The sequence below is a fragment of the Phasianus colchicus genome, chromosome 2 (assembly GCF_987193195.1).
Source record: "Phasianus colchicus chromosome 2, bPhaCol1.hap1.1, whole genome shotgun sequence".
In the NCBI taxonomy this organism is placed as follows: Eukaryota; Metazoa; Chordata; class Aves; order Galliformes; family Phasianidae; genus Phasianus; species Phasianus colchicus.
Window position 1 is genome coordinate 101,514,961 of NC_143437.1, and position 20,198 is coordinate 101,535,158.

General features: G+C 49.3%; 1 protein-coding gene across 5 annotated transcripts; it reads right to left on the reverse strand.

Annotated features, from left to right (window-relative positions):
- Window positions 1-13,310: 13,310 nt before the first annotated feature.
- LOC116240652 (uncharacterized) lies at window positions 13,311-19,055 on the reverse strand. 5 transcript variants are annotated; one of them, XM_090136430.1, is made up of 6 exons: window positions 17,575-19,055; window positions 17,188-17,318; window positions 17,002-17,091; window positions 15,124-16,666; window positions 14,510-14,660; window positions 13,311-13,946 (listed from the first exon to the last, which is right to left on the reverse strand). In XM_090136430.1, exons 1-4 carry the CDS (start codon window positions 17,824-17,826, stop codon window positions 15,586-15,588), a joined length of 1,554 nt encoding a protein of 517 aa, XP_089992556.1. In that variant the 5' UTR covers window positions 17,827-19,055; the 3' UTR covers window positions 13,311-13,946; window positions 14,510-14,660; window positions 15,124-15,585. The 5 variants fall into 5 exon arrangements, with proteins under 5 accessions (XP_089992556.1, XP_089992555.1, XP_089992554.1 ...); XM_090136429.1 differs by having other exon boundaries at window positions 15,096-16,666; XM_090136428.1 differs by having other exon boundaries at window positions 14,959-16,666.
- Window positions 19,056-20,198: the final 1,143 nt, after the last annotated feature.

A 20,198-nucleotide genomic window follows, 5' to 3' on the forward strand; every position in this document is an offset into this window, starting at 1 on the left:
CCACATATTGTTCTTCCTACTGCATTTCTTAGAATCACAGAATCATTTAGATTAGAATCACAGAATCACAGAATCATAGAATTGTAGGGGTTGGAAGGGACCTCTACAGATCTTCAAGTCCAACCCCCAATTAGATAGGGCTTTCAAGATAAAGTCAACCATCAAACTGACCTGAGTCCCATTGTGTAGAATCACAGAATCACCTAGGTTGGAAAGGAAACATTGGAAAGGTTTTTCCTTTCAGGGGGCAAGGAGGTCATGTAGAAATTGCTGAGATAGCTCAGAGTGTGAAGATGTCATCTCACTCACCATTTAGCTTGTTTCCCTCTCACATGGGTCCAGCTACTACATTTTCCTCTGCATCACTGTGTCTCCATTATAGGATTTATATTTCTATTGCAGTGCCACTTTTTGACTGCAGACTGAGGGCTACCACCAGCAGCAGCCAGGCTTGTTCTTACCTCCCTGCTCCATGATGCTGCATGGGACCCACAGGTCTCTCACGTCTCTCACTTTCCTTGTGTCACCCCTTGGCTTTTCCTTTTCCTAAAGGCAAAATTCAGTTGTGCCACCATGGTTGCAGCTCCTGAATAAGTTCCCATTTCTTCTTGGCAGGGCTGTGACAGCTCAATGACATTTTTAAAGGCACTGCAGAAAGCAGCCATGCTTACTGATGCTGGAAGAGGAGCAGTGCTGTGCTGTGAGAAATATCTGGACTCGGGAAACTTGCACAGAGATATTTATAGTGTGGCTCCTTCCTGGGAGGGAGCGAGGCTTATTTCTGAATGCCAGAGAGCAGAAATAGGTCAGCTCTGAAGGTGAAAAGGTATGGACTTCTATTTGGGGAACGCTGCATGCCTGGAGTTGCAAGAAGAGGGAAGGAACAGTGAGCAGAGCCAGTGCAGCCTCTTCTGCCACAACCTGTGGTTTCTTTGGGACTTTGTGGACACATTCTGCCCCTTTGCTCAGTGCTGTTACCCTACCTGAGTAGGAAAGGTGAATCTGGCCATTCGTTTAGGATTTCCACCCACTGTGTATATTGAACCAGATAGGTTCTGAGCCCTGAGTGCTCCTTGAGAGAAAGTAGGACACTCAATGCCAGGTGTTGATGCCAAGGGCTGACCTGCAGCTTGCTATGGGCAGGGATCTCAAAGCGTTGCACTTGAGTCAAGGCAATCCCAGGTATGAGTACAGAGTGAGAGAAAAACTCCTTGAGAGGAGCAGTGCGGGGCAAGACGTGGGGGTCCTGATGGATGAAAAGCTGTACATGAGCCAGCAGTACATGCTTGCAGCCCAGAAGGCCAACAGTATCCTGAGCTGCATCAACAGAGGGATGGCAGCAGGGAGAGGAACAGGACTGTTCCCCTCTACTCTGCCCTCAGGAGGCACCATCTGAAGTCCTGTGTCTGGGCCTTGGGCACCCAGCACAAGAAAATGCAGAGATGTTGGAGCAGGTCCTGAGGAGAGCAATGAAAATCATCAAAGGGCTGGAATACCTCTCCTGTGAAGATAGGCCGGGGGAGTTGGGCTTGTTTAGCTTGGAGGAGGCTCCAGAGAGACCTCATGTTGGCCTTCCAGTACTTGAAGGAGGGGGACTGACTTTCTCCATGATCTGATAGTGACAAGACAAGGGGGAGTGGCTTTAAACTAAAAGATGGGAAATTTAGGCTAGATGCTAAGAAGAAATTTTTTACTCAAAGGGTGTTGAGGCACTGGCACAGCTGCCCTGAGAAGCTGTGATTGCCCCACCTCTGGAGGGGCTCAAGGCCAAGTTGGATGGACCCTGGGCAGCCTGATCTGGTGGGTGGCAACCAGCCCACAACAGGAGGTTGGAGCTGGGTGGTCTTTAAGATCCCCTCCAACCTAAGCCATTCTATGATTCTATGATCTCAGGGTCTGCAGTGGGATGGCGTGCATCCCAGGGTTCTGAAGGAGCTGGCTGAGGTGGTTGCTGAGCCACTCTCCATCATATTTGAGAAGTCGTGGCTGTCTGGTGTGGTCCCGGATGACTGGAGGAAGGGTCACGTCACTGCCATTTACAAGAAAGGGAGCAAGGAGGACCCCGGGAACTACAGGCCGGTGAGTCTCACCTCTGTGCCTGGGAAGATCATGGAACAGATCATCCTGGATGACATGCTTGATCACATGAGGAAAGGGTGTGTGATCCGTGACAGCCAGCACGGCTTCACCAGAGGAAGGTCATGCTTGACCAATCTGGTGGCCTTTTATGATGGAGTGACGGCATCGGTGGACAAGGGAAATGTGACTGATGTCATTTACCTGGACTTGAGCAAGGCCTTTGACATGGTCCCCCACCACATCCTTATCTCCAAACTGGAGGGATGTGGATTTGATGGGTGGACCACTCGATGGATAAGAAACTGGTTGAAAGGCCGCAGACAGAGGGTGGTCATCAATGGCTCCATGTCCAGCTGGAGGCCGGTAACAAGCGACGTTCCCCAGGGGTCTGTCTTGGGACCGGTGCTCTTTAACATCTTTATCAATGACATCGATGACAGAATCGAGTGCACCCTCAGCAAGTTTGCTGACGACACCAAGCTGAGTGGTGCGGTCGACACGGTTGAAGGACGGGATGCCATTCAGAGGGACCTCGAGAGGCTAGAAAGGTGGGCCCGGGTGAACCTGATGAGGTTCAACACGGCAAAGTGCAGAGTTTTGCACTTGGGCCAGAGGAATCCCAGGCATCCCTACAGACTGGAAGGAGCGGTCCTTGAGAGCAGCCCTGTGGAGAAGGACCTGGGGGTCTTGATAGACGAAAAACTTAACATGAGCCAGCAGTGTGCCCTTGCGGCTTGGAAGGCAAATGGGATCCTGGGCTCCATCAAAAGAGGGGTGGCCAGCAGGGACAGAGAGGTGATTGTTCCCCTCTACTCTGCTTTTGTGAGGCCCCATCTGGAATACTGCCTCCAGGTCTGGAGCCCCCACTACAGAGAAGACAGGGAGCTGTTGGAGAGGGTCCAGAGGAGGGCCACGAAGATGATCAGGGGACTGGAGCACCTCCCCTATGAGGACAGGCTGAGGGAGCTGGGCTTGTTCAGCCTGGAGAAAAGAAGGCTGCGGGGTGACCTCATTGCAGCCTTTCAGTACCTAAAGGGAGCCTACAAAGAGGAGGGGAATCAACTCTTTGAAAGGGTGAGTGACAGCAGGACAAGGGGAAATGGTTTTAAGCTGAGGGAAGGGAGATTTAGGTTGGACGTCAGGGGGAAATTCTTTACGGAGAGAGTGGTGAGGTACTGGAACAGCTGCCCAGGGAGGTTGTGGATGCCCCGTCCCTGGAGGTGTTCAAGGCCAGATTGGATGGGGCCCTGGGCAGTCTGGTCTAGCATTAGGTGGGATGGTTGGTGGCCCTGCGTGTGGCAGGGGGGTTGGAGATTCATGATCCTTGAGGTCCCTTCCAACCCTGGCAATTCTGTGATTCTGTGATTTCACCCTGTATGTGCGATAGCTGATGGAATTACATATGGGATACTTGCTGTCTCTCCATTACTGTTATTATTGACTGGGACCAAAGTAGCCCTTTAAGCATGGGCTGCTACCCATTTTTTCCAATTTTGGATTTCAGTCAACACCAGCTTATAAATTCCTTCTTTAGAGGCTGAACCTGCTGAAAAGCTTTCCAAGCAGCTGACAGACGTGTTTTATAGAAGCAGCCCCTCTTTTCTCATGGGGAATTACAACCCTATAAGTCTTCATTTTCCTTGACATTCCAATTTGCAGCTTGGATGCCACAAGAAATGCCTCGGTTTTCAGTTTAGTGATGGAGCTAGTGATAGGGCAGGCGTAACAGAAAAATGAAGATCTGTAAAGTCCCAGTTAAGCTTTCTTTTGCTAATGTACATAGCCAGACAGACAGGAAGGAAAACCTCTCTTCAGCCGGGATGTATTTGTTGTCTAACCTGAGAGCCATGCAAACATGACTGTACTGTCTGGTTGCAGATATTGCAGTGACCCTTGTGCCTGAGCCAGACCAGCCGCCACTGCAGGCTGAGCACAGAAGGAAGGGAAGGAAGGTGCTGCCAGGCTGGTAGGCCTTGTGCCTGGTGGCCATGGCTGCAGGACCTGGAGCAGAAGTGATGTCTCCACTCAGTGACCCTCCAGTACAGCTCAGCCTCTGCAATGCTTTCCTGATTTTCTATTAGCTCCAGCTTTTGCCAACTGGAATGACTCCTTGCAGTCTCAGCAGGGACTTGTCATCACTCTGACGTGTCACCATGCCCCGTTAAACATGCTCTGCCATGTAGCAATGCTGCTCCAATATTTGGTTTATACTGTACTCGGTCAATATCTGGGAACAATGCATTGCAAATACAGGTGCTCTGTTAGGTTGTGTTGACCGCAGTAGAAGGGAAGAGAAAAATGAAGACAACCGTATCCATCCTCAGATAGGACTGATTTTTCTGCCTTGTTTTATGTTCTTTGCCCATAGGCTGCATGAGCTGTTTGCCAGTGAAAGAGCTCAGGGTGGCCAAGGGGCAGCTGGAGAGACCACAGCCTGAGTTTCATGCCAGAACACTTCTTTTTCTTCCATCTACAGGGCCTTCCTCAGGCCTGAGTGGCTTGGATGGGAGGGTCACTGTCACAGTACCATGGCTGCAGTGAAGTCAAGGCTGCCTTCGTGGTGTAAGGGATTCACCTGAACGTCATTTCAATCTCCCTTCCTCCTCAGACCATGGGAATTTTTGCAGGAAATGACATTTAAACTAAAAAGGATGGGATGGAAACAAACTCTGTGAAGCTCAAGAACTGCCCATATTTTCTCTCCATTTCTTTGTTACATTGAGTAAGAAGAATTTACCTTGATCTACAAACCCTCATATCTCCTCCAGCAGCCATGGCTGCTATAAAGCCAGCTGGAAGGCAAGAACATCTTACTGGGCTTCTGTATTATTTTCTTCCCAGCCACTGGCAGTGTTCAGCCTCATAAGAGCTGACTTTGTCATCAGAGGGGTGCCTGGGAGTTAACTGTGCTCTGCATGGATGTTGTGGAAGGAGATTTATCTTCCCCCTTTTGATCATGTAATGGGGAGAACCTGACGTGTAGAAACATCCTAGATCTTCCATCTCTTTAATCCCTTACTGAAGATTTTTGAGGGACTCCTTGCTCTTGGCAGTGGGGCATTCGGACTGTGTATAGAGGCAGCAATTTTCTCTTGGTGCTCACTTTGGTCTGTGTTTCAGGGCTGCTCACCCCCCCTTCAAACATGATACCCCCTGGAAGAAGTGCTTCTCCCAGCAGGCAAAGGGAGGGGTAATGCTACTCTGAGTGACAACCTCAGGGTTGGATGAGGGAAAGTGCTGTAATTCTGTACAGATCTCCCTCACCCTGCCATCTTCACCCCTGTCAAGCTTTTGAATGGTAAAGATATCTGCTACTCAGCTCCGACCGTCATTTCTCCAGACCATCCTTGCTTTTTGCTCTGCAGAAAATGGAAAAAGAATAGCCTTAGTAATTAAATGACAAATGAACCAAGAGTGAGAATTCATAAGACATATGTGGGACCCTGCGTTAAGGTCCCTTCCAACCAAAGCCATTCTATGATACTATGATTTTCCATGCTCATTACCTTCAGTCTGCCTCTGCCATTTCCTCCAAAATATGAGTTGAAGCAGTGAACTATTAAAACTGGTCTTCTCTCCACACTCACAGGCTGATAGAGGAAGACTGTATTGTGAAGTAGGCTGCTCCCACTTCCTGATTTATTTGTGTGTATGTAAGCCCTAAGTGTAGGTTACTTATCTGAGAGCTTCTCCAAGTGCTCATGTCTCAGGGATGGGCACTGCTGGGTGCCATAATGAAGGCACCTACCTTCTCAACACAAGTTTCAGTAGTGTCCTGCTTGATTTGGAGACTATGCTGCTGCTACCAAAGCAGTACCACCAGCATTCCAGTTGAGCTCTTGGGCATTTCTGAGTGGATATGCCAAAAGTGTCCAAAAGAGTCACCTGTGCTCTCGTTCCTGAGATTAGTTACTCAGCACAGAAAACCACATGAGCTCTCTGCCAACAGGAATTGCCAGTGTTACACACTGGCAAAATACATCCCTTAGTGGATCTGAAATCACACCAAAAATTTTGTGTTCAAACAAAATTGACTTCTCTGCTTCTGTGGGTCTGATGGCTGCAAATAGATTAAATTAGTCCTCCATTGTCATGGGAATGTATGAGAAGTGGCTGAGGGAACTGGAATTGTTTGTCTGAAGAAGAGGAAGCTCAGGAGAGGCCTTATTGTTCTCTATAACTCCCTGAAAGGAGGCTGTGGCGAGGTGGGACTCAGCCTCTTCTCCCAGGTAACATCAATAGGATGAGAGGGAATGGCCTCAAAGTGTGCCAGGGAAGGTTCAGGTTGGATATTAGGAAATATTTCTTCTCAGAAAGAGTGATAGGGCATGGCACAGGCTGCACAGGGAGGTGGGGGAGTCTCCATCCCTGGAGGTGTTCAAGAAACATGTAGATGTGGTACTTAGTGACATGGTTTAGTGGGCCATATTGGTGCTAGGTGGGCAGTTGGACTGGATGATCTTAGAGGTCTTTTCCAACCTTAATGATTCTACAATTCGATGAGACTTTAATTGTGGAAGATGGGCAGTGTTTGTTCCTGACATGGTCAAAGCTCTTTGCTTTCCTTGAGGAGCCCAGGGAAGCTCTGTGCCATAGGGCAGCCTCTCAGGAAGAATTTAGCATTACACATCTCTGTCTGCCTTAATTAAGCAAATTGCATAATGCTTCATCAGGCATGGAATAACTGGATTGTGATTTTGCACAAAATAAAAGCAAGTGAGTGATTTGAAAAAAGAAAGAAAGAAAGAAAGAAAGAAAGAAAGAAAGAAAGAAAGAAAGAAAGAAAGAAAGAAAGAAAGAAAGAAAGAAAGAAAGAAAGAAATTCTATAATTAAATCCAGGCTATGTCATATGTTATGGTTTGACACAGCAATCTGAACACGTGCTTCATTTCATTGTGCTTTTTTCAGTCTCTCCTACCTTTTTCTGTGTATTAGTCAGTAATGGGCAGATGCATAGATCCGTGTAGCAGGGGAGATGCACAGGGAAATGCCCATGAAGAAATGCCTGTGTGTTAGGAGGCTGAATAGCAGCACCATATGTGCCTCAGACAGGCTGAGAAAGGAGCATGGCCATACCTGAGGCACCAACCTGTCCGCTCCACATCAGGGATCTCTTTGACTTTCTTCCTCCTGTTTCACACAGTCATGCCTTTTTCCTGATGCTGGGTGCAATGAGGGGACAGGAAAACTGGTTAAGGAAAAAAAAAAAATCAACAACCCAACACAGGGGAGACTTTTCTGCTCTGTCCTTCCTACTGCATGTCTGTATCCCAACATCGCTGCTTAACCTTAAATGCTTCTGAAGCTTAGAAGTGGTCAGATAGCATTTGCATTTCTGTATCATTTACCTTTGTACTGCTGGCTAAAGCTGTGAGCAGAGCTGCCAACTTCTCAGAAGAGTGGTTTCACTCAGTGTGTCTTGCCAGGAACGCAGGCAGCAGTGCCAGGGACCTGCAAGAAAGCACAGCTGTGTGAGGCTGCCAGCCTTCATTTGCAAAGGTAGGGTTCAGGTTGATGTCCAGATCCCTCATGATTTTCCTAATCACGCTGCTAAATATTCTGATAATTATCCACCACTAGACATATCTTGCAGGCATAGGAAGCCAATGAGGTTAGCCTTACATAGTTCTTCTGTGAATAATCCTCTTTTTCATGTGTGTTTAGGACGTGCAAATTCTCAGCCTTCTTTGAAGGACCCTAAAACTCATTCAGACGCTAAACAACTTGAGTTCTGATTAATTGCTGTTGAAGTTGCCCCAAAGTCTCCTGCTTTGCACAGGAGCTCTTCCAAAGGCTAATTGTTTTCAGACCTTATTACTAACTCCTTCCAATAGTTACAAAGTCCCTAACATTACTTCTGTTCATGGAACTATCAGCTGTCAGCTTTTTGCTGAGTCTGCAGCATGCTCCTGGCTGCCAGCTGCTTACCAGAGAGCTCCTTCCCACCCTGTCACCAGGGTGGAGTTGGAGGGGGTGACCAGCTCCATCACCACCTTAGAACAAGTGTAGTGGTGAAAGTGTGTGTTTGTGCACAATGGGAAAATGCTTGAGCCCCTTCTGCAAAGGCTCTGGTTTTCTCTGAGTTCTCCAGGAAGAGGCAGGAAGAGGTCCCTCTCCAACTCTGGTAAGGCCCTGGCACAGCTGCCCAGAGAAGCTGTGTTTGCCCCATTCCTGGAGGCACTCAGGGTGGGTTGGGAAAGTCCTGGGCAACCTGAGCTGGTGGGGGCAACCAGCCCATGGCTGGGGTTGGAACTGGATGATCTTTGAGATCTCCTTCCAACCCAAGGCATTCTGTGATTCTATGATCTCTGCTGATTGTAATGCTCCAGGGCTGCACCCAGGGCCGCATATTACTTTAGGAAGGTGCTGGGGAAAATACGAACGCTCATTTCCATTTCAGCAGCCCTGCGAGGTGACTCACCCTGTCCAGGAGCTGTTCCCCAGAGCAGCAGTGGTAGCAAAGTGTCAGGAAGGGAAGTGAAACAAAAGCGAGGTGCAGGCCCATGAAGGTGTTCTTCTGCTGTGGGTGGATAATGACACAACTTCCACAGTCACAAGACAGAGCACCATAAAACCCAGGCTGCAGGATGAGAACTATTTAAAACCAAAAGGCCAGTGTTTTGGATTTATATGTGAAAGACCCAATTATCAGGACTCAAAAAGTCCTCTCAGTGCAGCTACTTGGGATGATTAAGTGCTGGGATGCTCAAAGCAAGGAAGAACATTCCCAGGTCATTCCAAATGAAGTGTTTAAGGACCTACTTCCTTATCCCTTCTCACATGCCCAAACCTTTCTTATGCCAACAGCTCATGGAAACCAAGGCTGCTGTGCTGGAAATGTTTACTTGGCAGGACCTGAGCACTTTGTTTGGTTCCAAAGCTTTGTTGTCTTCTACTGTGGCAGGGGAGCAGGCAGCACAGGACAGGGACAGCTGTTCCCCTGGGCTTTTAGCAGGACAGAGCAGCCAGCATTGTCTCTCCTACTTCCTGGCTGCCCTTGGCTGCCTGGCACTAGCTCTGGCTGCTGTGCTCAGTGCAGGCTCCAACGCAAATCAAGATGGGCACAACCCAAGTGGTGCAACTGCCTGTGAGCACAGTTCATCCTGACATGGGATTAAGCACTCCCAGTTTGTCTGAAATCTCCTTTTCATATCAAGAAGACCACACAAGTTTGCTAATAACCAACCCACCTTCCTCTTGTTACAAAGATGATTTCACTTTATCTTACCTCCACTTTACCTGAGGAATAACTGATTATTGCCCTTTCTTCAGAAAGGAAAGCTCCTATTATTTACCCTTTAAGCTTCCCCCTTGCTAGACAAAGCAAACCACAGTTGTTCAGCCTCTGCCTATAGGTCATACTTGGAAACTCTTTCACATGCTGGCTGCTGCGCATCTCTCCAGTCTGGGCTTCCCCAGAGCAGACCAGAACAGAGTAATTGCCTCCTGTCTCTCATAGAGCCTCATATTATTGATGTATATTTGTTTTCTGATCCACTATAACTCCAGGTCCTGTTCTGCTGCACTGCTGCTAGCCTTCTCATTCCTTGTTTGTGTTTGAGCCTTTGGCCCATCCTTTGGTAATTCAGTATTTTGCGTGTTTATTTATCAAGTTAAATCCTGCAAAGTTTGGTTCATTCCTCTTCTTCTTCTTTTCTTAGGCTTTTTGAGCTCTGAACCTATCTACCTTAATAATACTGATGCCTGCAAATTTTTTAAATATCCCGTCAGATTCATCCAAGTCATTCACAGAATTAGGGAGTGCTATCAGATCTCAGGCAGAGTGCACAACTCCACACTTGAAATGCTACCTAAGTTAGGTATGCCAGATGATCATAAAAACCTTTGTGGATTATGACATCACCTGCTTCACAAATGAAAACCAAATATTTCTGTAAAAGTATACTTTGTCAACAGTACCAATGCAGATTCTCAGATTTTCCTGTTCAGCTGTCAGCATTAGCAGCAATCACAGACACGATAGCACTGGATAGCACTAAGCTCTTTGGGCAGGCTATGCCAAGCAGAGATTTCCTCACGTGTGAGTCTGAAATACCATTCACGGTGTGTATGGCACTCTCTGGAAAAGCCTGGCTGGCATTTCTGTGTCCTCATCTAAGCCAATTTTTGCATGCCAAACTCAGCAGTTATGTGGAAGGGACAGGAAAAAGGATGAGACTTCCCCCCCAAAAGGAGTGACATTCTTTGAAAATGACCTGAACTCACAAGCCTACATGTTAGCTTGCAAACAGTCAGAAAATGAGCTCTTGTATATAAGCTTTTGGACACCCTTTGCGATTCAGACTGCTGTGCAATGCCCAAATGAGAGATGAGGCATCGTTTTACATAATTTACTGTGTGCTAGCTCTGCTGTTGTATTAATGGGGGGAGGTTGGACAGGGAAGAGGAAAACTGCCTTCAGCTTCTTAGAATTATAGAATCTTGATATGGTTTAAGTTGGAAGGGATCGTGAAGATCATCCAGTTCCAACCCCCTGCTATGGGCAGGATTGCCACCCACCAGCTTAGTGCACATGGCCCATCCATCTTGGCCTTGAGCACCTCCAGGGATGGAGCATCCACAGCTTCTCTGGGCAACCCATTGGGCTGCTGTGCTTTCGATTAGGTGAAACTTCTTGGCAATAAAGGCAAATTGAATCTGAATTGAGAGCAACTTCCTTTGGTGTGGGATGGGGAGAGCAGCAGACTAAGCCAGGAACTTCATTTCTGGCTGTCAAAGGTCCTGCTGCATATTCCTTTAGTGGCAGGCAGTGTCACTCAGGGACTGGACTGTCAAAAGTCCATAGGGCCGGATGGGATTCACCTGAGAGTGCTGAGGGAACTGTCAGAGGTGATAGCAGAGCTGCTTGCCATTATCTATCAGCGCTCCTTGTTAACTGGTGAGGTCCCAAAAGCCTGGAGGTTTGCCGATGTGACTCCCATTTATAAGAAGGGTTGTAAGGAGGATCCAGGGAACTACAGGCCTGTTAGCCTGACCTCAGTGCCAGGGAAGGTTATGGAGAGGATTCTCTTGAGGGAGATCACACAGCATGTGTGGGACAAACAGGGGATCAGGCCTAGCCAGCATGGGTTCACTAAGGGCAAGTCCTGCTTGACCAACCTGATCTCCTTCTGTGATCTAGTGACCTGTCTGGTAGACGAGGGAGAGGTTGTTGATGTAGTCTACCCAGACTTCAGCAAAGCCTTTGACACTGTCTCCCACAGTATTCTCCTGCAGAAGCTGGAAGCCCATGGCTTGGACAGGTACTCTCTTGGCTGGATAAAGAACTGGCTGGAAGGCCAGGCCCAGAGAGTGGTAGTGAATGGAGCTAAATCCAACTGGCAACCTGTCACGAGTGGTGTTCCCCAGGGGTTAGTGCTGGGGTCTGTCCTCTTCAATGTCTTTATTGATGACCTGGATGAGAGCATTGAGTGTACCCTCAGTAAGTTTGCGAATGACACCAAGTTGGCAGGAAGTGTTGATCTGCCTGGGGGTAGCGAGGCTCTACAGAGGGATCTGGACAGGCTGGAGGGCTGGGCTGAAGCCAGTGGATGAGTTTCAACAAGGCCAAATGCCGGGTCCTGCACTTTGGCCACAACAACCCCAGGCAATGCTACAGGTGGATGGAAGACTGTGTAGAGGAAATGGACCTGGGGGTATTGATTGATGCTCAACTGAAATGAGCCAGCAGTGTGCCCAGGTGGCCAAGAAGGCCAATGGCATCCTGGCTTGCATCAGGAACAGTGTTGCCAGCAGGAAAAGGGAAGTGATTGTTCCCTTATACTCAGCTCTGGTGAGGCCGCACCTCGAGGACTGTGTCCAGTTTTGGGCCCCTCACTGCAAGGAAGACATTGAGGCCCTGGAATGGGTTCAAAGAAGGGCAACAAACCTGGTGAGGGATCTGGAGCACAGGCCTTATGAGGAGCGGCTGAAGGAGCTGGGATTGTTCAGTCTGGAGAAGAGGAGGCTCAGGGGAGATCTTACTGCTCTCTATAACTACCTGAAGGGAGGTTGTAGTGAGCTGGGGGTCGGCCTCTTCTCTCGTGTAACTGGTGATAGAACTAGAGGGAATGGCTTCAAGCTGTGCCAGGGGAGATTTAGGCTGGATATTAGGAAATACTACTTTTCTGAAAGAGTGGTCAGGCACTGCAATGGGCTGACCAGGGAGGTGGTGGAGTCACTGATCCTGGAGGTGTTTAAGGAATGTTTGGATTTTGTGTTGAGGGACATGGTCTAGTGAGTACTATTGGTGATAGGTGGATGGTTGGACTGGATGATCTTGTAGGTCTTTTCCAACCTTGGTGATTCTGTGATTAAAAGAAAAGCATTTTTATTTCTCCCTCTCCCCCCCCCCAAAAAAAAAAAAGGACATCCCTGTCCTATCCCTGTCCTATACCTCAGCTGTGGCCTAGTCCCCAGAGCATGAGACCCTCTGGGTAGGACATGCACATGCATCCTTCTTTTCCTCCCAGTGCACCCTTGCTTGTGCATCTCAGCCTGCATTGCTGAGTGGTTTTGCTCTCCTTGTGCATCACATAATGTAATGGGGTACTGAGCCATGGCCAAGATCTTCATTATTATAGTTTGCAAGTTGTAATTTTGTCCTGGCTTTATGGAAAACCACTTATTCTGTACCATTTTCTGAGCATAGAAACATTCTATGATTCTATGTTGCATGAAATGACAGAAATCTTCTGCGCAGTATTTCTAAGTAAAACTCAGTGTGGATGGGGAAGAGTCTGTGGACCAAAAGAAAAAATACTAGGCAGGGAATTGTTCTTTTTCCTATTGTCTGCTCTGCATGTTGCTTCCTTCTAGCAAGATCCTCAGAGTAGCTCTGTTTCTGGGAGGTTTCTTGGTGCAGATTTTCCAGGTGAAGATTTGTCTCACTTCCAGCTGTTTTCAGCAAGAGGCATAGCTCTCTGAGAACAGGCTGCTGGCATACGGAGGGAGAGTGGCAGCTTGTGTGGCAGGATAAACTCCTTCAGTACCAACTGCAGCTCCTGCTCAACTGGAGCTCATGCTGGCACTATGGTGGTGATGCTTAGGGTCAAGGGAAATCCTTTATGTGAAGAAAAGGTATTTCTAATTTTCTACAAAGGAATGGATATCTGTCCATGACTGAAGATACAAACCACATGCTACCATGTCTTGTCCTTTAAAAGTAAGTGTAAATGCTTGGAAGAAGTGTACGCCAATCATCTACCATAGCAAAAAAGAGTCCAAAAAAGTAGTTTATGTCATTTATTTGAAATGCATAGTGCTGTGTCTTGAAAAATGTGCTAGAATATCTCAATGCACAATGAGCCACATGAAATGTTCTGTCACAATTAAATGTTCCAGGAAATTAGATGGTGAAAATGGCTGGCGAGGAACAGAGAGCAAAGTCATTGGACTATTTTCCTCCAAAAGCCAGTAACAGCTGCTAGTGGTCAAATTAGTGCTTGTTTCAGAAGTCCAGCTGTGTCCCTCTCTTAAACTGATGCCTTGTGGAACAGTTTTAGTTCCACTGGAAAGGCAAGGAAAATTTGGCTCTTTGTCTTCTGTCCACTGCCACATGGCAAATGTACCTTTTGTGAATTACTTTCAAAGTCCTTTGCAGCTTCAAAGATTTGGATATGTTATGTGTAGCTCTCTGCTTTCGTTCTGTGCACCTTGGTGCATCACTCTGTTGTGCATCACTCTGCTGCTTCGCTGCAGACCTCTGATCCTGTTTCCATCCTGTCCCAGTATGGTCTTGGGGAAGAAGCAAAGTTGTCAGTTTTTATGTCTGCTTCGCAGGGCTCTTCCCACAGTTTGCTTTCAGGGTCCTGGTGGACTGTTCGGTGACTCAGAGCTCCACAAACAGGGCTTGATCAGAAGCTCACTGAAATCAACAGAGGGACTAATGAAGTCTGGCATAATTGCCTGCTGAGTGATTTCTAGTTAAAGATGCAAAATAAATATTTTCCCAAACCCATCTTCTTAGAACTATTTTAGATCTAGACAGTTCCTTTTAGAAAAAAGAGACCTTTGAGCTTACTAGCCAACTCCTCTGCTATCACAGCGATCTTTTAAAACATTTTGAAAGAGTTCAGCTTGAAAGTCTGTCTTCAGAGAAATGTTATTTTTTCTTTAGAAGAGAACCTGATCACTTTAGAGGCAAGCAGCCTTTTAATTTTCAGACTAAATATATTTGTGGACAGTCTGTACGTATTTGTTCTCCTGTCAACACCGTGCTTTAGGTTAAATTAATCCTTTCCTCTCCCTTGTTTGCTTCCTCCTTCCTCCCTGCTGTATTTATAGAAAACAGTTTCAGACCTTTCCAGCCTCTGGTTTGCTAGGTTAAGAAAACCAAGCACTGGATGCCATCTGGAAAGCCACCTTTTCTCGATAGATTTGTTCAAACAAACTTGCTACCAGACCTAATTTCCTGTACACTTTGCATACCGGCAATATTTGGGATTGGGGTCATTCAGTTCTTGGTTCAAGTGCCTCATGCTCCCTGACTTCCTTTCCCCGCTGACAATGCTCTGCCCAGCACTGTGTGCTTATTCCCATTCAGCCACCTTGTCTGGTCCACACAATGAACCATGGCATCCTGGTTAAAAAAACATGGCAAAGTATTATTTTTGCTATCACACTTTACTTAAATTATCCTCAAATGATAACCCACGCTTTTCTTTCCCTTTTACCCTTTTTATTTATGAGGTCTAGCCCAAACTGAGACTCTCAGCTTATTCCTGCAGGCCTTTGAAACCAACCTTCTTGTTACAAATGTCAGGCTGATCTTCTGATATTCTTATGAATAGTTCAAAGGCCAAGAATTTGAAAGATGCCCTTGTTTATTCAATAGTGACATTAAATATCCAGGATTGTGTTGTGCTTTTGTTCCTCACCTATGTAGTGCCTTGTGAAGGCCTCGGAGAATATGCCCTATGAGGAGCAACTGAAGGCATTTGGGCTGCTTAGTCTTGGGCAAAGAAGGCTGAGGGGAGACCTAATTGCTCTCTTCCAATATCTGGAAGGTGCTTACAGCGAGAGCAGGGTTGGTCTCTTCTCACCGGTGACAGGTGACAGCGTTTTCTCTTTGGGGACACTCTTCGTGGAGGAGCTGGCTTGTCCTGGGTGTGTCCCTTGTCCTTCTGCTCCTGCCCACTGGTAGCATCAGGTGGCAATCTGCTACTCCCTGCAGCTGTACCCACCTGGACAGCTGCTAGATCAACATTCTGAGATGGAGCAGGAGCTTGGGTCTCCAAGAGCTGCCCACTCCCAGGTACCAGCACTTGGGCTGGCTCTCTACAGCCAACAGGAGCCAGCACGTCCTGGTGGCTGTGGGTGCTGCCACCCTGGCTCGATGCCTTATTGGCACCTCCGGCCTCACTGGCACCATGGAAAGTCTTATCTTCAGATGCCACCAAGTCCTTCTTCAGTGCCGTCAGGGGTGGACGTGGGCTTTTCCTTTTGGCCAGTAGTCTGAGCCATCGTCTACTCCCACACTGATCTGTGTCCAGCTTGGTTGGCTCTTAGAATCTGTTTTCCTTGATGAGCTCTCCTCCCTTCTTCGAGAGCTTCTTAAATCTGTTTCTGATTGTGGAAAAGAGGGCCTTGCTTGCAGCCCGGAGCTTGGACCAGGCACGCTGAATGTAAAGGCGCATGAGGTGGGCGGGCAAACAGCTTTTGTGATGCAGACGTGGTGTCTCTGGCCTAGGTGCCTCATGTTCTGTTGCGACACGCCCGGGCCTCATCCATGCGTGTGCTGGCTGGGGGCTGAACGGCTGTGGCGGAAGCTCCTCTGGCTGCTGGGCAGCAGTGGTATTTTTCTGGCCCTGTTGCTTACTGGCCTTGTCCTTGGCTGAATTCCTCTTTTCCACTGTTGCACCTCTTGCACCACCCAGGGCTGCAGCGTCAGATGGAGCCACGCTCTGGGATCTTTCGTTGCCAGGCAGGGTGCGGTGTTCTGCTGCGGAGTTCATCTTTTGCGTCTCAACATACGCATACTGCTCCAGCCATAGATGCATCATCCGGTTCTGCTGGTGTTCAGGGCCTTCAATGAATCTGTAGCAGGCAATCTGGATTGGAAACTTTATTCCTTTGTGTCTGCGTGTATCGGGCATGGAGGCAGATTTTTGCCCTGGGCCAAGGGCGTGCACTGCTGACCTCCTTGCCCGAGTCTGCCCATGCCTGCACTGGAAGGGGGAGTGAGTGGACCTTCTTGATTGCCTCAGTGGATGGGGAAGGTGGGAGTCTTTCTTCCCCAGTACAGGGGCTGAGAAAGCCCTCTGCAGGTGCTGTGGTGCTTGCACTATGTTTGGATGCTCCGGATGACTTCTCGTAGCCTCATCCACAAAGGCCGGGTCCTGCACCAAGGGATCCACCATCACACCATGCTTTTTCTGATCACCGAGGCCCAGTCCCTGCCCCACTTTGCTCTCTGGGATGGAGCTTTCCAAGTTCTTCTGGGCTTTTCGGTGTGGGCAAGGTGCCTTCATTTCCCCGCAACTGGTGCTCAAAGGGTACAGCGATGTCCTCGAAGTGCAGAGGTTTTCACTCTCTGTGACCGAGGTGGTGTAACCATCGCTGCCCTCAGGCATGTCCAAGACGAGCCTGTGTCAGATGGAGAAAGAGAAGGAAGATGAGGGCAGCTCTGAGCCAAACACTCGTGAGGGCCCCGGGCTCTTCTGTCGCCTCAAAGGTGTTGGCAGGCTATGTCATTATTAAGGGGTCCCAACAAGTGTGTGCCCAAGTTTCCATCCCTGCTTGTGGGGCACAGAGCAAGGATGACGCTGTCAAGTCTGTGCCTCAGTGGTAAACTCTTCTACAAGGACTTTGCCTCTCAGATTTCAAGTTTGTGGATATCCCTCCCTGGGTCACTGCAGTTTTCCTTGCCACCAAGCCCTGCCCCCGTCCCCATCCCCATCCCCTATCAGTGGATATCTCACATCTCCAAGTATCCGGTCATGGCCTGAAGTTTTCTGTTCATCTGATCGAGTCTTTCACTGGTATCATCCGTTTGCCTGGGCGCTGAGGAGCTGCAGCAGAGCAGAGAGCAGCGTTAGTGGGATTCCATTTGGTGGGAGGTGACTGGAGAGGGCTGCCGTGCTCCAAGAGGGGACAATTTTACTTACTGCATCCTCGCGTGCTGTGAAGACGTGTGGAAGTCCCATACTGTTGGCAAAGGAGACAGAGTGAGTGGATGGGGAGCACCTCTAGAATTCTCCTGGTTACCTCCGTGTTGGCCCTTCCTCTGTCTCTCTTTCTGTATGGGCAAAGAAAGCAGCAAGTGAGAGGGGAGCATCCCCAGCAGCCACAGCGGCACCCAGCAACCCAGGGCACAGCCAGGCCCACGCCTCTGCCTGCCCCGCGACTCTCGGCCGAGCCTGGCCAGGCCCTGCTGGGACACGGCCTCTCCTCCCAGGCAGGGCCCCCAGCCCAGGCCTGGGGATGGCCCTGGCCCCCACCGACCCCCCTCCCTGTGTTGCAGCGCCTGGCTCAGCACCAGCCCTGACTCCTACCTGCCACTTCCACCAGGCCATAATGAATACAAATAATGATATGATCAGCATGATCCAGAGGATGGGGTAGAAGATATCGTCATCCTCCAGGCCGGGGACAAAGCTCATTCCCCAGAAATCAGCCATGTCTGTGACGTGCAGAGAGAACCAAGCAGTCAAGCTCCTCTCTCCAGACAACTCACAGGCAAAGTGGCACCCAGCCTCGCTCTGCCCGGAACTTGGGGTTGTCCCCTTTGTGATGTGGGTTGCCATGTCATCAGCTGGGTGCTATGGCAACGTTTGTGATGCAGGGACAGTAGGGTGTGGCACAGCGGGGCCAGCTCAGCACAGCGGGGCCATGGCCGGCCCCAACACCGAGACCCGGCCCTGTGCAGGGCCACGAGAAGCCTCTGCCTCTCACCAGGAAGGACTGAATCCCAGGCTCTGTGCAGTGCTCGCACTTTTGAGAGCCCAGGAAGCTCTTGTTGGCCCTAGCGAGTCCAGTCAAGCAATGGTGGCCGTGCTGCTGCTGCTGCTTGCTCTTCCCCAGCATTTTCAGGGAAGACCTCGAGCGGATCAGCTCGGAGCAGAGGCTCACACGATGGACCCGTCACAGAGAAGTAAAACTGGCAGAACACCAATAGAGGTACAGGGAGAACACGGGCCCCAGCTCCCCCAGGTGGGAAGAGCACAGCTCCTGAGGAGTAACGCGGCAGTTGGCACAGTGTGTGTGAGCAGGGAAGGTGCAGTCTTCCCCCCCGTGAAGAGACCAGTCCATCTTCACCACTCTTCACCTTATCAAGGGCACTAGACAATCCATGGTCTGCCCTTGGCAGAAAGCCACTGCCGAAAAGGCTGCGATGACCCAATCGGAGTGCCTGTGTGGCTGTGCAGGTCTCTGGCTGCAGGGAGTGCCTGAGCCTGCTGCTGCTGGTAAAGGGCTGCAGGGATTCCACCTGCGTGAGGTGTGAGCAGGTGGGTCATCTGCTCAGTGTGGTGGGAGGGCTCAAGGAGGAGGTGGAGAGGTTAAGGACTATCAGGGAGTGTGAGCAGGAGATAGTTTGGTGGAATAACTCTCTGGGAGAAAGAAACAGTAGTGGCCGCCATCCCCTGCTATACTCGAGCAGAGGGAGCCAATTTGAGAGGAGGAGTGGAAACAGGTGCCAGCTCAGTGGCACAGGCAAACCCCAACTCTACCTACCTCGTTTCCCCAGGTGCCTCTATGTAATTGGTTTGAGGCCCTAGAACCTGAGGGTGAGGTGAGCGAAGATGCGGTGGGAGATCTACCTGCAAGGTTGTCTGGGGTGAGGCAGTCCACACCTCCACACCTCCAGACTGCCCCAGACGATCTGAGGTGAAACAAACTAATTTACTAAATATAGTATCAGCAAAATATAATGAGAGAGGGGGAGTGTGTGCGAAAGGTGGATAGGTCTCACCACAACGCTGAGGGGAGAAGTGCAGTCCAGTTGAGCCGATGAAGAAAAGCAGACGGAGAAGAGCAGACGGAGAAGCGCAGGCGAAGAAGAGCAGGCGAAGAAGAGAACATCAAGTGACCTTGCCGAGAGTTACATCTCCTTGCTGACCGCAAAGGCCCCTGGGGAATGTAGTTGTTCTTCTCCTCCAGACAGGCACCTGGAACTTGAGCATCCACAGTCAAACCCCCTGTGCATTACATGATGTTATGATGTGGAATACTGATAACCAAAAATCATAAAACCGTGACAGGAGGAAATGGACACTTGCCCAGGAGCTGGTAGGGCGTGTGGAGAGGGCCTTAAACTAGATATGAAGGGGGAAGGGAATAAGACCTGAGAAGAGCGTATGGGAATGTCAGTCTGTGACTTAGTTGCCATTACAGAAACATGGTGGGATTGCTCCAGTGATCGGAGTGCTGCAATGGATGGCTACAAGCTCTTCAGAAGGGATAGGGTTGAGAGCCTATGGGTCAGAATAAAAGCGAAGGCCAATAAGACTGACATTATCGTGGTAGTCTGCTTCAGGCCACGCAACCAGGATGAAGAGGTGGACAAGACATTTTACAGAGAGTTGGGTGAGGTCTCAAGGTCTCTCCCCTTTGTTCTTGTGGGGGACTTCAACTTCCCAGACATCTGCTGGATTTATAATACAGCAGATAGGGAACAGTCCTGGAGGTTCCTAGAGTGTGTGGGAGATAACTTCCTGACACAGCTGGTGAAGGAGCCAACAAGGGGAAGCAAAATTCTGGACCTGCTGTTTGTTAACAGAGGAGGTCTTGTGGGGGATGTAAAGGTTGGAGGCCGTCTGAGGCACAGTGGTCACAAGATGCTAGATTTCTCAGTCCTTGTTGAACCACGGAGGGGAGTCAGCAGAACTGCGTCCTTGAACTTCCGGAGGGCAGACTTTAACTTCTTTAGGACCATGGGTGAGAGGGTCCCTTGGGATGTAGTTTTGGAGGGTGTGGGAGCCCAGGAAGGCTGGGAGTACTTGAAGGAAGTAATTTTAAAGGTGCAGGAGCTGACCATCCCTAAGTCACGGAAGACGAGCTGATGGGCAAGGAGGCTGTCACGGAGTTAACTAGATCAATTTATGCCCGTGACAGGGGGCAGTAGGCCCCTGCCCCCCACCCCCCTGGCCGCACAAAATGGGAAGGAAGGAAGGGAGGA